At 42.0% G+C, this 16,427-nt stretch overlaps 1 protein-coding gene across 3 annotated transcripts in view; it reads left to right on the top strand.

The window, feature by feature from the left end:
- Positions 1-16,427, top strand: part of fcho2 (FCH and mu domain containing endocytic adaptor 2) — a 262,256-nt gene that overhangs the window by 118,272 nt on the left and 127,557 nt on the right. For all 3 annotated transcript variants that reach the window (XM_078564063.1, XM_078564079.1, XM_078564071.1), the window contains 3 exons: positions 8,493-8,597; positions 12,715-12,813; positions 14,880-14,976. In XM_078564063.1, coding sequence (XP_078420189.1) covers positions 8,493-8,597; positions 12,715-12,813; positions 14,880-14,976 — 301 coding nt within the window. The remainder of the gene's footprint in view (positions 1-8,492; positions 8,598-12,714; positions 12,814-14,879; positions 14,977-16,427) is intronic.

Here is a 16,427-nt window from a genome sequence, read left to right as displayed (position 1 = left end):
GGAAATTGTGTTTGACTAATTTATTGGAGTTTTTTTCAGGAAGTAACAAGCAACATGGATAAAGGGCAACCCTGTAGATGTGATTTAATTGGATTTCCAATGGGCATGTAAGAAGGTGCCACCTCAAAGATTACTATGCAAAATAAGAGCTCATGGTGCAGGAGTTAACATTATTAGCATGGATAGAGGATTGGTCAGCTAAAGGAAGTGGAGAGTAGGGATAAATGGGTTTTCGAGTTGGCAGGCTGTGCTATGAGACAGCCTTTCGGTAAAGCGGAGTTATTTAAAAATCCCAGAGGGAAACTTAAACAACTGTCATAACCTATATTTTAAGTGTTATGTTTGAGATGCAGCTCTAAATTCAGGAATCAGTTCTCGAGAGGTTTATATATTAAACTAAATGAAACATTTTACTTAGTTACAACACATTAAACACATACACATGGCTACAAAGTACTACTATCATAACTTTTAACAAATTCCCGGACTAATCTCCATGAAGGCAACAGCAACCCATAGGGCAGAATTTTCTCGTCAGCAGCTGACATGTAAAATGACGCGTGGTGAAGTCGGGCGTGCGTCCCAACGTTACAGCACGACCGTCCACATTCATCCTCCAGGGGAGCCACCTTTGGGAGGATGGGCGCAGGGCCAACGAGAAGTGCAAGGCGGAAGGGGCCACAGAAGACGCCACTATCCTGCTGCCAGGGGTTACAGGTGGCGAAACAGCTACCTCAATATGTCTGAGGTGCAGTGCCGAAGGAGGCTCCGTCTCTCAAGGGAGACAGTAACCTCCATCTGTCAGATGATAGGCCCTGAGATCTGCGCCAACTGTGTGGGCGGGCACCCCATTCTAGTGGCATTGAAGGTCACGGCTGCCCTCAACTTCTATGCCTCCAGCTCTTTCCATGGGTCGGTGGGTGACCTTTGCGGAGTCTCCCAATCAGCTGTCCACACTTGTGTCAAGCAGGTGACAGACGCTCTTTTCAGGCGCGCATTTACTTTCATTCATTACCGCTGGGACAAGGCCAGCCAGACAGAGCGAGCCAGAGGCTTTGCAGCGATCGTTGTCTTCCCCCGCGTCCAGGGTGCAATCGACTGCACACATGTGGCCATCAAGGCACCAGCGGGTGAGCTGGGTGCTTTCGTTAACAAGAAGGGATTTCACTCCTTGAATGTGCAGATAGTGTGTGACCATAGGATGCATATTCTGCAAGTCTGTGCAAGGTACCCAGGCAGCTCCCATGACACATACATCCTGAGACACTCCCAGGTGCCGAGCTCTTCAGTGCTGCAGCTCAGCTGGATGGATGGCTGCTGGGTGACAAGGGCTATCCCCTCAAAGGTGGCTCATGATGTCTCTCCGCCATCCAAGAACAGAGGCCGAGCAGCGGTACAATAGGAGCCATGCCTCCACAAGGGCTGTGGTGGAGAGGACCATCGGTCTTCTCAAGACGTGCTTCCGATGCATGGATTGTTCAGGAGGCGCACTCCAGTATCCCCCAGATCATGTGTCACTGATAGTGGTTGCATGCTGCACTCTCTACAATCTGCTGCTGCAAAGGGGGGACGCAGTGGAGGAAGAAGATGTAGACGCAGATGCTCCGGCTGCACATGACGAGTCCAGTAGTGAGTCCAAGGATGAGCACGCACAGGAGAATGCTGAGGGGGTCGACGCTGACCCGGGCATACTCCAGGGAGGCAGGGACACCCGGGTGGTTTTAATCCAACGACCCCTCAGCTATCTCACCACAGGTGGACCTCTAACATATGCCAGGGCTGCTGGCTCCATACTCGATACCTGAGAGCAACATCTGCCTGGTTAGGAACATTAACTATGTGCCTTGTCAATAAAGCTCAATGACAAACAAGTCACTCATAACATCATGGGTTCCTGTCCACCTGCAGAAGTAAGGAATCACCCTGAGCCATACTCACATGTAAACATTTAATGAATCAACAAATTGAAGCAGAAAATAAACTGAATGCAAAGATGTTACGCATCACACCAACTTGTCATCAGCTCATAGCGGGGCAACATAAAACCACCAGTGAGAAGCTCGTGGTGTGCCTAAGGTGCATTAAGTTTATGTTTCTGGGTGCTATGCCTAGGGGCTCCCCCCTCGCTGGCACTGGCATCTGAGACAGCCTGTTCACTGTGCTGTCCTGTTGGCCTCGATGACCTTGGCGGGCGTCCTCTGGCCCGTGGAATCCTTGAGCCTGGGAGGGAGTGGCCAGTACCACAGCTGGCATCTCCCCATTCACCACAGCCTCTTCGGATCCCACAGTCACTGGCAGAGTTTGGAGGAGCTGCTGCCCTCATCCAGAGCACCCTGAGAGGAGCCCGCAGAAACGACAGGCAGCTCCTGAGCCAACGTGAGGTTGCTTCAGACCTCCCTGCTCACCATTGATGGATGGGCACCGGCCTGGGATACTTGGTGCCCAATCCATCTCCCACACTGGCACTGACCAGCTGAGGTCAATGCCGCTGTGAGGGTTGCAGGTCCGAGCGCAACCCCAGGAAGCCCTAATTGTTCTCCTGGAGGAGCCTTTCCACGGCGCTCGGCCATGAGGCTTATTGCATCGGTGATGCTCCGCATGGACTCCTCCAGCACGGGGACCATGCCACACATTGCCTCATGTATCTCCGCCTGATCCTCCCTGCTGGACCTCCAGCGCCTGCTGCCTCACAGACGACTCCAGAGGCAAATCATCGGCCACTGACTGAGCATGTGCCTGGTCCCCAGCAGTCCTCCACCTGCCAGTGTCATTGGCACTCTCTCTCTCCACCCGCATCTCAAGCAAGTGTGAAGCGCCCTCACCGCTGTGCCCCGGGACACTAGCCGACGATCTAATTCCCACCGAGGTGCTAGTATCTGCGCTGGTGCCTGCCTGGCAGAGATGGTGTGACGCTGGTGATTCCATTTGTTCTGGGCCCTCAGGTGTCAGAGGTGGCCCCTCTGCCTCCTCCTCCCGGCCCTGCTCTGGTGATGCTGAAAGGAAGAACGAAGATATTTGAATAGTTCAAGTGGAGACAATGTCAATGTGCATGCCTGGCCCCCGGATCATTATGCGCTCATCCTTCCATAGCGGTAGGGGTCCTCCTCCTCCTATCCCTAGGAACGAGGACCTCCCGCCGTGCTGCCACCTCCTCCAGGAGGGCAGCTAGGCACTCTTCAGAAAAGCGAGGGGCACAGTGTGCTGCTGCCCTACCCTCCTGTCTGGCCTGCTCACCAACAGCGCAGTGGGGAGCCCTTCTGTTTGCCATGATGAACAGCTTTAGCAAGGCTGCCTGCGCGCTATTTGAACAGGCTGCCGGGTTGCCATTGGACCCGGCAGTCATTGCACTCCCACCACCCGCCCACTCCCGCTATCCTCAGGAGCCGCCCGCGTAAAATGGTGGTGTGAATCTTATCGTGGGCGACCGTGCCCGCTCTCGAATGGCCCACCCGACAGGGAGAAAATTCTCCCTAAGGAGCCTGCAAAGGGATATAGATAGGTTAAGTGAGTGGACAAAAATTTGGCAGATGTAGTGTAATGTGGGAAAATGTGAGCTTGTTCACTTTGGCAGGAAGACTAGAAAAGCAGAATATTATTTAAATGGAGAGAGACTGCAGAAATCTGTGCTACAGAGGGGTCTGGGTGTCCTGGTACATGAATCACAAGATTGGCATGCAGGTATAGAAAGTAATCAGGAAGACAAATGGAATGTTGTTGCTTATTGCGAAGGAAATAGAATATACAAGTAGAGAAGTTTGGTACAGTTGTGCAGGGCTTTGGTGAGACCACACCTGGGCTGAAATTTTATGGCCCTGTCGTGGCGGGGATTTATAATGCAGCGAGCCATTCTAAACTCCATTGACTTCGGTGGGAACATAAAATCCCGCTGCCGTAAAATCCTGCCCCTGGAGTATACAGCTTTAGTCTCTTTACTTAAGAAAGGACATAATTGCATTAGAAGCTGTTCAGAGAAGGTTCAGTCGACTGATTCCTGGGGTGAGGGGCTTATCTTGTGAGGAAAGGTTATCTTATGAGGAAAGGTTGGACAGGTTGGGCCTATACCTGTTGGAGTTTAGAAGAATAAGAGGTGAAGGGATGTTTCCCCTTGTGGAAGAGACTAGAACTAGGGGTCACAGTTTAAAAATAAGGAAGCTCAGGACAATTTTTTTTCTGAGAGGGTAGTTAGCCTGTGGACTTCTGTTGTGGAGACAGGGTCATTAAATATTTTAAGGCTAAGTTAGATAGATTCTTGATTAACAAGGGCTTCAAAGGAAAGTAGGCCACAATCAGATCAGCCATGACCTCAAATGGTAGCATCAGCTCAATGACCTACTACTGCTCCTAATTCGTATGTTGGTATGTCCCTATCAACACCCCTGTGATTTTCAAGAAATTGCTGTATTTGTGCAGTAAATATAAATTACAATCACTACAGAAAGTTAGGGTTTGCATAAAATTGCACAAGGATTTTTTTAATGATGAGATATATATTCCTGCAATGGCACTCAATTTCTCTACCCAGAAAGGGAACAGTCGAAGCTGTGGAATCTCATTCCTACAGGTAGTAAATTGTTCTTAGAGATTTTTAAAATTGCCTGACCTTCCTTTCATCTGTTCACCACACTATATTCTACCATGCCTATGCACCCCATTTAATAAATACTATATTCTATTTTTATTCAGTCAGTCACAGAAGCTGGATATCGTTGGTAAGACTGGCATTTATTGCCATTCCCTAATTGTGGTTAAGGTGGCGAGCGACCTTCTTGAACTGCTAGCAATTCATATATTTTACACTCTTTGAACACAAAACCATGGAACAAGCTAAGTTATGCCTGGTGAGAAGAAGGGTTCTGGGCAGGGCAGGAGAGGCTATAGAAAGATGCAATTACGTGGGTGGAAAGGAGGAGGAGGTCTAACTCTGCAGAAAGTGGATCACATAATCAGAAGTTTGACAGCGGGGATTAAAATTTAAAGTTGTGAGAGGGTAAGGGCCAGATTCCAAAAATAGATGGAGGAAGAAGAGGAACAGGGCCGCAATGAAAAGGGAGGTTGAGAGTAAAAGATTTTGCGATGCTGGTCTTTTTGTTTGGTGCTCAAAGGAGCATTGTTGTTGTTAAGGAGTTGTGATAATCTGTTGCTTTTTGCTTTTTGGGTTGGAGATTGTCAAATCAGCTATTCTGCTGATTCCAAATTTGATCAAGGCTCTCTCGCTTAAAAGTTGTCTAGAGCAGTTCTCTGCTGCATCTCCAAATTGGGCTCAGAGCTTTGAGAATGATTGGAAGACAGGAGAATGGCTTGAGAGCAGTATAGACTAAGCCTGTAGCTCTATAGTCCTCTGAGTTCTCTGTACTCCAGAATGCCAAAAGCTTGGTCAAACAGGTAGGTTTTAAGGAGTGCCTTAAAAGAGAAAAAATGGCAAGAGCAGAGAGATATAGGGAGAGAATTCCACAGTGTACGATTGAGGCAGCTAAAGGCAATGGTGGAGCAATTAAAATCAGGGTTGCAAAAGAGGCCAGAATCAAATCATTGTGTGGCACAGAGGAAGTGGAATGAAATTGTAAGTGCAATGAAATTGTAAGTGCATTAATCATAGACACTTTAAATTATATAGATATGCAAAAGTTTTTATTACTGCCACATTTTCTTGTGGTGAAGTGTGATTTTAATGGAACTGTGTTTGTTGATAATTAACAGTAGTCAATTCATAGATTAGTAATTGCTATATGTTCCCTTTTTCAAATTGTATCTATTTAAATGGAGCAAAAGTGGATGTTCATGATGAAGTGCAGAAAAGCACAAACTGTTAATTTATTGATTATAGGTAGTTTGAGAAGGTTTGTTTTTATTAACCTTGCAGGACTTTTTTTTATGAAACTTCTGAAAATTGCCTGGTATTCCTAATAATAGTAATTTCATTGGTCTTTCACAAACATGAGTGCTGGCCTTTTCCTATCAATCCTCATATATGCAATTAATCTTTAAGTTAGAAGAAGGCGGGTTTATGATTGCCAGTCATGTTTCATAAATGCTCTTAAAAGTTATGTCTAACCAAAAGGTGGTATTGAAAACCTTGTGTGAGCCAAATTAAACCAGATGGATGGTATAGACCAGCCTTTACCAACTACATGTACCAGAGTTAAACCCTCATAAGCTATTTTGCAAAGTAAACATTAATCTGAAGAGACAAAAGGAAATACATTATAGTTAAAGGAATAGGCGACTGTTATTTTTAAAATTGGATCATGTTGTTACAAATATAAAGTTATAAGATTGTTATGTTTGGGACTGTCTCTTTAGTTCAATGTAAAATAGAGGAATGAAGAGGATCATGTGACCTCTGAATTCTGCCCGACAACAAACCTGGGTGGTTTGAGTGTTAAAAGTTAAAGGGGAAGATGTCGCAAGATGCTCACACTTATAGACAATGTAAGAGCAGTTGTGCAGACTGCGGGTAGACTGTCAGTCTCCAAGGGCAGCATTTTCCCCTCGTCGGGGTTGTGCGGGAGTGGGCGCGGGTGGGCGGGTTCTCGACCGGCGTCCCTGTTTGGGGGTGCACCGCCATTTTACATAGGCGGGCCAATTAAGGCCCGCCCAGCGTGACATCCACTCGGAAGTGCTGAGCGCTTCCTGTGCGGGCGGGTGGGGGGACCCCAGAGTCGGGAGTGTACTCTTTCGCGCATGTGCGCAAAAGAGCACACAGATCTCCCTGAGGCAAAGTGTCGCCTCAGGGAGATCGGCTGAAGTTATAAAAATTTTTTAAAGGTTAGAAAAATTTTCCTGACATGTCCCCTCATGTGACACTGTCACATGAGCTGGGACATGTCCATTACTTCTATTTTAAAATATTCCAAAACTTTTAAATCCCACATGAAACCTCATCCCGCCTGTGGATGAGGTTTCATGCTTTTTCAGAAGGCTGCCTGGGCTCGTCGCCTGCCCGCCAACCTTAAGGTTGGATGGGCAGGTCCATTAATCATTTCAATTACTTTTTTACTGGCCTTAATAGGCCGTTGACAGGTTGGCGGGCAGGCAGCTGAGTTGGCTGCGTGCCCGCTGAACTGAAACTCTAAATGATGCGGGGAGACGTCGGGACGCAGGCCCGACATCACCCTGCATCATTTTACGCTTCGGCGAGCAGGCCCCGTCCCCGCTCGCCTACTGGAAAAAGCTGCCCTGAGTCTCTCAGAGAGGTGTTAGGTTTTATAAATGGTTCTACTTTAAATTATCTGTTTAATTACAAGATGAAAAGGAGTTTGGGGTCCAGAAGATAGTTGATTAGCGTTTCTACTCGTAAACAAGACCCATGTGATTCACGTTGCCGTGGAGATGGGCTTTGGGAAGGGAAAAGTCCATAGAAAGCCATTGTAGTATCAAGTTACAGGGTCGCTAAGATATCACCAACCCTCACAGACGCAGCCAGTCTGCACAAATCTGAGTGAGAGATTAGGAGATAGAGGTACCCAGTACTGTACCTGAAGCAGAGAAAATGCTGACTCTGTTGTTCACCACACAGAACACTGGTGGGATCTCATGCTCAGATTGAAGAGACCAAATTTGAGAGGATTTAAAGGAGGCCGGAAGACTCACCTAGCTTGGCCTCGAGAGAAGGAATTTCCAGTGTAACCCTCTCAGAGAAAATAAATTCTGGGATTAGAAGGTGCCTGGCTGGGAAAAGAAAAGAATGGAGACAAGCCATCAGAATCTGAGAATTACTTTGGACTGTTTCCAGGAGGATAAAGTGTCCACTTAAGGGACAACGTAATGTATAACAGTGACGGGGGATATTCAGCAGTTTTAAAGTTAGATGGGGAAACTTTTCTATAGTTTAGCGCATAAGTTGCCTACAAAAATAGTGTTTAGTCAAGGTTACTTTTAGTTTGTTTATTACAGCAAAAGTCTTAAAACTTGAAATCTTGTCATGTGATCCTTTCAGTCGGTCACTGGAAATTCAAATATCTTTTTAAAACTTATTGGTCTCTATGGAGATCATAACAATGTGTATCCGTTGTGAATGTCTAGTTTGTAATTTATATGCCGTAGAAAATAACTTTTAGTTTTAGGAATTAAAGTTTGAACTGTAAATAAATGGAAAAAAAGCTTGGTTGAGAAACTGACATACCTACCCAAATGTAAAGGCAAATCAAACTCTCTGAGGTTTAATTAACCTGTGTTTATCTTACAAAGTCAGAGTTGCTATTTAAAAAAAACTAAAACAATGGGTGAACTATTTCTAGACCTCTGTTTAAAAATATGAAAAGCTGTGTAGTTCTGTCGGTTAATGCTGGGTGTTCAGGTTTCTTCTTTAAATGTTAACTGTCCCTAATGGATGGTAACAATGTGTTCAGTTTAAAGAGGAAACAGATAGTAAAACACTTTGACACCGCTGTAAATCTCATGTATTGCTCAGCTCTATAAGAATACATGGACCCTATTTTGTCCCATAAGTGCTTCAGTAGTTAATGCATATTTTTCTTTTGTGTTGTGTTCAGGCAGTTGTAAAATCTAAAAAAGCTACAGAAACCTATAAACTATATGTGGAAAAATATGCTGCTGCCAGAACAGATTTTGAACAGAGAATGACAGAAACTGCTCGGGTATGTATTATCTGCTGGCTAAAAATTGGAGTGCACTTTATTTGTTATCTGATTTATAAATAAGCTCAAGTCTAATGGAGCCCAACTAAGAATGTGATCTTTAAATCTGCATAAGTGGCAAGGATATTTCCTGTATGTAAATCTATTAAGGGAATTGGAGAGTCGGCAGAACATTGAGGTTGAGAATGACAGTAAACTTTCCACTTGCATACTCCTACACAGCCCATGATTTTCCTCCAATTAAAATTAATGGACGAAAAATTGTGGTCTGTTCATGCAGTGTCCTAATAAGCATCTTGTCTGGGAGTCTGAGAGAGAATGGTACCAACATATACTTTATTGCATAATGAGCTAAATGGTTAACTAAGTGCTTTAAGTGGGTTGAATTTCCTGTCCTTGTGTGTGGTGAGTTGGAACATACTCCCTGAAAGGGTGGTAGGGGAAGAAACCCTCACCACATTTAAAAAAAATACTTGGATATGTACTTGAAGTGCCTAAAAGGCTGTGGACCAAGAGCTGCAAAGTGGGATTAACCTGGATAGCTCGTTTTTGTTTAACACAGACATGATGGGCTGAATGTCATCCTTCTGTTCTGTAAATTTCTATACTTCTAATGAATAGCTCAGACAACCAGTAGAGTATTTTTTTGTTGCATCAAGTGAGAAATTCAGATGTCACTTATTTGCTAAATGTATCCATCTCAATTAACATTTTTCCTTTCAAGGATGTAGCCTCCAGGACTTCGTAAGATGTAGAATGATACTCTGGCTTTGAACAGGCACACAGCTTCTAGCAATGGTTTGATGTAATTAGAGTAAGGTATCTTAGGTGCATGTAAACAATTGGAACGGAAAATTCCATATGGTCTGGGGTGAGGTCTTCCTATTGTTATTCAGTAGTACTGCATTCTGTTGTCTGCTCACGAAAGGGAGAGATGGGGACAGCGTTGGAATTAGGCCAGATATGGGGTGTGGAGGAGCGGTTATGAAAAAAGACCCAGGAAGGGGAGGCTTCTGTAATGACAATTGCTCTGTTTCCATCAGTGCAAGTTGCCAATGAAATCATACATGATGAGGCTGTGAATGGTGAAAGCCTTATTGCAGGGAGGCATACATACTGATGGTACTTGATCTGCCAGTGGGATCAGGATGATAGCATCCTACCAGCCTCTGATTGCAAGGGTGGGGAGGTAAGTGAAGTGGAAATGAAGTTTGGAGGAGGAGTGGAACTTGGAGAGGGTGGATGAATTGAGGACTGGGTTTTTGAGGGGGAGGTAGAATGATGACCATTTTGAAAGGCTGACTTTGCTTTTATATGGCACTTTTCATATCTATAGAATGTCCCAAAGCGCTTCACAGCCAACAAAGTGCTTTTGAAATGTAGTTACTGTTGTAAGTGAGGGAAATCTTGCAGCCAATTTATGCATAGCAAGGCCCCAAAACAGAATTGGGATAAATGACCAAATGTTGTTAAGGACACCAGAAGAATGCTCTTGCTCTTTTATGAAAAGTGCCTTGGGATCTTTTAAGCTTACCTGAAAGGGCAAACAGGTATCTGTTTAATACCTCACCTGAAAGACAGCACCTTCCTCAACACTGCACATAAATGTCGGCTTAAATTGTTTTGTAAATTTCTGGAGTTAGACTTGAATCCACAGGTTTCTGACTCAAGATGCAAGGATGCTAAAACTAAGCCAAGGCTGATATCCTGAAGGTTCAGGGTTGGTGGCCAAGGTAAGAGAACCACTGTTGGAGATCAGGAAGTGGAATTGAGTTGATAGAAAATCAAGGGAGAAAGAAGTAGGTCAGATGGATGAGCTTGAAGAAAGTAATGGGAAGATGGGGGAAGAAACAACAACATTTCAGAATTTGGACTTCGAATGAGTGGAATTAGGCCAGGGGTGGGGAGGGGCAGTTGTGAAAAGGCTAGAGCCTTAGGAAAGTAGGAAAAGGACCCAGGGAGGGGAGGCTTCTGTTAAGACAATTGCTCTGTTTCTATCAGTGCAAGTTGCCAATGAAATCATACATGATAAGGTTGTGAATGGCGAAAGCCTTGTTGTAGTAAAGCATACACACTGATGGTAGTTGACCTGTAATAGCGTCAGAATGACAGCATCCTACCGGCCTCAGATTGCAGGGACAGGGAGGTGAGTGTGGAGACCTCTCATCCTGTGATCAAAATGATGAATAAAAATACCAGAAAGTGGCGATAATTTAGTCTCTGGGAACAAGAAAGACAAATAAGGGACATGAAAATAAATTCTGATGCGTTAATTGAGCCAAGGACACATTAGGGAATACTGGAGGGAGAGTTGCTCCATATGTTTATAAAACAGTTTATTGACAGAACTTATGCCTACATATTCAAAGAAAGTTAAAATGACCTAAATTTTGCATTTTTGCAGGCTTAATTTTCTTTAAAAACTACCTTTGGTTTGTATTTGGCTCATTTTGGATGTTTAATGTGCCTTTTAAAAAGGGTTTTACACCTTTAGAAAATCTTTTTCTAAATGACGTAAATAAGACCCTTTCTCTGTGGCTTAAATTTGTTGCTATCATCCAACTTGTCCCTAATCAGGTTTACTGAGTTAAAGACATGTCACGATGACTAATCTGGGATACGATGAATTTACACCATCACTTATTATCTGGTGGTAGTCTAGCTAGTTTTAAAGGCAGGGTAGTATCTTTTGAGTGAGGATGGAGTTAGACTTGCCTTTAACGCCTGTAGTAATTGAACAGCCAGGCGCTCAGTGCCAGGTTCACATGTGAAGAACTTGGGCAAGAAATATGAATTGCACTGATATTTGTGAGATCATGCCCTAGCATAAGTCACTGCTTTCAGGAAGAACAAGAAAACAATATGCAGTGTGGAATGCTTTTATTTAGATGGGAATAAGGTACAAATATGAACATCTGTATCTCTTGTAGTGGCCATCCTTATGGCCACAATTCCAAAGGAGCAGTCTTGCTGCACAAAAGCAAATGTTTCCATTTGGTGCTCTGACCATCCTTATGCCTTCCCAATTATATTCCAGATTAAAATTAGTCTAATTTAGTGGACTCAGGACATGAGGTGGGACTGCCCATGTTTATTTTACGTCACACCTCCAGTATAGGAAAGTGTTTCTCATCATATTAGTCTGTGTAATATTTGAATATTGGGCTCAAGGTAAAATGAAATGTGGTGCCACCGTCACCTTAAAATTATACTTAAATTGTAAGTCATTGGTGTTGCAATGATCGTATTAGCAATCCTACCATTAGGGAAGGAATACTGCTCTTAAAGGGGCAGTGTGAATGGTTGCCAGGATAAAATCTTCTTTTTCTTTTTTTGTTTCTGAAGCTTACATACGGGCTTTTAGAAGGTATGTAAGAGGTTGAGAAAAAAATAGGATAGACATTGGTGAGTGATGGTATATACATTTTTTAAAAGTGTCACAGTGCTGATGGTTATCTTCATCATGAGTGGAATTTTTTTAATCAGCATCATGAATTCGGTTTTTGTTCTCAAAACTACTGCTTATTACTTTGTATTTGCTATGCTGAGAATGGTTTTAACATTGGACGATATCACATCTTTAAAGCTCATAAGACCACCACCAATGCATATTCTGCTGATCATAAACAATTGCTTGCCAAATCATTTGGGTGCTATATGGAGTGTAAATAAAATATAAAACCTTATGTTCAAAGATCAATTATGACAAATGGGTATGGATCCCAGCTGTTGACTATTTAGCACTTCATTCTCTAGGTTTCTGGATTCTGTAAGTACGATAATTGAAAACTTAATGCCACAGAATTGTCCAGAGCTTCTGAGTCCTGATTTTATTTGCCTTTGGCTTTTTTGTTGAAACTGGGGCCCCAGACTCATCAAATTCATTATGTTCTGTGTTTTTACCTGTGACCTACTTTCTGTTTGCTCTCAGCCTCTATTAGCAACATCCCTGGCGCTGTCAAATTAAATGGCACAACACTGTTATTTGATGTCGCTTAATTTTATTTTATATTGCTGTCTTTCATATAAATGTTACTCCTTTGTTTACACTTACAAATGTGAAAACATGGAATTTTGTTTTGTTTTAAACATTGTTGTTGTATTTTTTGCCCTTCAGAAATTTCAGGAAATTGAAGAAGCTCATCTTAGGCACATGAAAGAAATATTGAGTTCTTTTGCACAATCAATAGAAGAAACTCACATACAGATTGGCCAGGTATGTTAGCAGCGAAAATAAATTGTGATAAATTTTAAATGTAATAACTTTATTCAAGCTTCCCAAGTATTTTTTTTAAGAAACATGATTTGCAAGAAAGTATGGAACAATAAAAAAAACATTTGGTTTATTGATCACACTTCATCCAACAGATAATTTATAAATTGTAGTCTGCGACTGTATCAGCTTCAGATATGCAAGATATAATATTGCCACCAGTCTCTGAATCCATCCGACGTTGTGAACAATAATTGGGAGGAAACCAGATCAGTATGCAAAACCACTTTCATTGGAGTTTAACTGGATGGGCCTGTCTTGTCATAATATTTGAGCAAATTGAATCAAAGGGTTTGATCACTTCATAAAATACCAAACAAAATAATTTCTTATAAGTGTATTAGTTTTCCTTCGAACATATTGGACAACATGATTTCACCGTATAGATGTCCTAGCTTACATCAGTGCAGCAGATTAACATAGTGATTCAAAAACATTTTAAAAATTGTTAATATAATATAATGGGCTATATGTGGCAATTAGTATTTTAAGCTTTGGAATGCAAAAGCTACTTTTACTGTAATAATCTAGTCAACTGGGTGCTAAACAGTCAACAATGTGATTATCTAGACCAATAATATGGTTATACTTTGTAGTCGAGTGTCCCTGACATTCATCCATGCTCCCTGATAGCTACCATTATTCATAATCTGTTATCTTTCCCAGTTTAATTGTTTTAAATGATATTGGGTAAAGAGAAGAATTTCTTCTGTTTTAAAAATGGTAGAAATTGCAAATGGGTAATCACAAATATTCCTTTATGATCACAAATCTTCCGTTATTGCTTAATCTACTTGTTTCTTAAATGCATCCAGCGTTTTAGCTCCCACTACTTCTCCAGATGTCTATCTCACTCTCTGCGTGAAGAAGAACTTCTTAATATTAATTGTTAAGTTACCTTTTATTAACTTGAATCTTATGGTCCCTTGTTCTACTCTCATAATTTATATTAAAATAATATTCCAGATTTATCTTTTCCATAGCATTTTTATCTTAGATACTTCTAAGATAATCTCTGACACTTCTTTTTCTGGCTGAGAAACCTACATTGCTCCAGTTTTTCTTCATAACCCGACCCCTGACATGTAGGATCGGCCTTATCATTGCTCTTCTCTGTGCTGTCGGCAGCAATTGAATGTTCCTAGGCAACCAGAACTGGATACAGTACAGTGATCTGAATGTAGAGCTATATAGTTTGAATATAAGTTAGGCTATGTAGTTCAACTTTCTGTTGGCTTTGTTGATTGCTGCTTTGCAATGGTTTTATAAGCATATTCAGCAGGAGTCCTGGTCCTCATTCCACTTCATCATTACCTATTTTAATACAACAACTGGAGTCTTTGTGTTGCTTAGTTTTCCATCCAATGTGCAGTTCTTTGTTGGCATTAGTTTTCATCTCCCATTGATCTACCATATATTAATTTTGTTCTGCTTATTCTGCAAATTTTGAGCAGCTTTCTACAATTCTCCTACCCCTCCCACTTTTTATTGAGTATCTGAGTTCAGGTCATTATTTAACTGAGAGAGAGTTGAGTCCCAATGCCAAGCCTACTCAGTACTCCCATCAACCAAACATAATTATTTCTTGCAAACCAACCAGTTTCTCGGGCATTTCCAAGGTTTACAGCTCAGAGTTTAGCTGATAACCTTTCATAAGGGGTTTTGTAAGCATGGTATAAATATCCTCAGGATTATCACAGTTCCTTTGGTACTTCCTCAATGAAGCTGAGCAGTTCAGGCATAATCTACCCACCCCCAAACCCTCACCCTGTTGTTTCTACATCGCTGAATCAGAAACCTGGAACTTCTTACCTAACAACACCATGAGAGTACCTACCCTACATGGACTACAAAGGTTCAAGAAGACTCACCACCACCACTTCGAGGAAGTTGGAATAAATAATGGCCTTACTACTGATGCCCATATCCTATGAATGAATATATTTAAAAAATACATAATTAAAATCCATTTCATTTATCCATTTAAAAAATAACTTCTTGATTTTTAGGTGCATGAAGAGTTAGTACAGAACATGGAGAGCACTACAGTTGAAAGCTTAATACAGAAGTTTGCTGAAACAAAAGGCACTGGCAAAGACAGACCTGGTAAGACTGTGCTGTCTTATCTGCTGATGAGTTCACATTTCAATTTTTTTCTGACTGAGACTAAAACTTTGTAGCAATCTTTATTTGTGCTATTGTGTACTCAGAATTATGATGTTGGCTTCACCTTTAGCATTTGAAAACAATATTTCCTACAATATTGACTGTACTTCAGAGAAGTACTTCATTGGCTGCAAAGTGCTTTGGGACATCCTGAACTTATGAAAGGTGCTATACAATAATGACAAATTATATAGCACCTTTAATGTAATGAAACATTCTAAGGTGCTTCATATGAGCATTATAAAACAAAGTCTGACAGAGTCACATAAGGATTTACCAAGTCAGGAGGCAACTTATAAACAGCAAGGTGTTGTGCAATATAAAAGTCATCCTGAAAACATTTAGACTAAAAACTCCCTTACAAAATGGACTAGTAGTTCTTTGAAGCTTGTGCTGTGATTTTACTTATACCAGCCACAAAAGTGCAACAGAATGCTGTTGGTGCAACTGCAGAGCAGTTTTTCTTTGTCCTAAAAGCAGTAGAAGGACAACAAATGTTTTTAAAAGCACTCATTGCTCCCGTCATTCTTGTTTTTTCTTCTTCTGATTGAAAAAAACTGATTGTCTCAGCAACTCTTAATCAGAAGAAAATGCAGTGATCTATGCTTATATTGTTTCACATGTGGAACAAAATATTTTTGTTAAATGTGTTTTACGTTTTAGCAACTGCGAAGTTGAGAATTTTCTGCAGAGAATTCAGGGGGTGGTCATCCCAGAGCTACAGAGTCCAGCAGAATGCTTCCAACCCTGAGTCAGTTGGAGACTTCAGATGGTTCCAACTTACTTATCTAGATAGTCACCCAGGAAATATTAGACAATATTTCTAGTATAATCCTAGTCTAACAGTTCCTGTGTAACTATAGAACTGATCCCCTACCCCTCCACCACCTGCAATAATATATATATAGTGAGAATAAATGTTATTTTTATTATATTTTGGGGGAATATTGTGTTATTCTGTAAAGAAGACTGTGTGTGTGTGTGTGTGTAAATGATTTAATTAAACTTGGCAAAGGTTACTAGAGACAGATTGTCTGGGGGGTTTAAAACATGAAAAGGATAGAGGTGTTAGGTTTGGTGCACAAGTGAATAGATTAGATCTAACATCTGCATTTTAGATAAATTGAGAGTTTATTTGAATATCAAAGGGAAGTCAGAGGTGACAAGAAAGCAAAGGACTTAGTTTCATACCCTTACACCCTCATCTCAATGAATTTCGGGCTCGGCACGATGCTGAACTCTTCTTCCGCTGTCTTCGTCTCCGTGCTCACTTCTTTGGGCAGGAGTCCACTCCCCGTTCAATGGATCTTTTTACCCACCTCCAATATTCTCCCTCCACCTGGACCCCTCCCTCTGGATTCTTACCTTCTCTTGATCTTTTCATTGAGAAC

This window comes from Cetorhinus maximus, chromosome 2 (assembly GCF_964194155.1).
Source record: "Cetorhinus maximus chromosome 2, sCetMax3.hap1.1, whole genome shotgun sequence".
Taxonomy (NCBI): Eukaryota; Metazoa; Chordata; class Chondrichthyes; order Lamniformes; family Cetorhinidae; genus Cetorhinus; species Cetorhinus maximus.
Note: the sequence above shows the minus strand (reverse complement) of the source record. Positions and strands in the feature narration are given on the sequence as shown.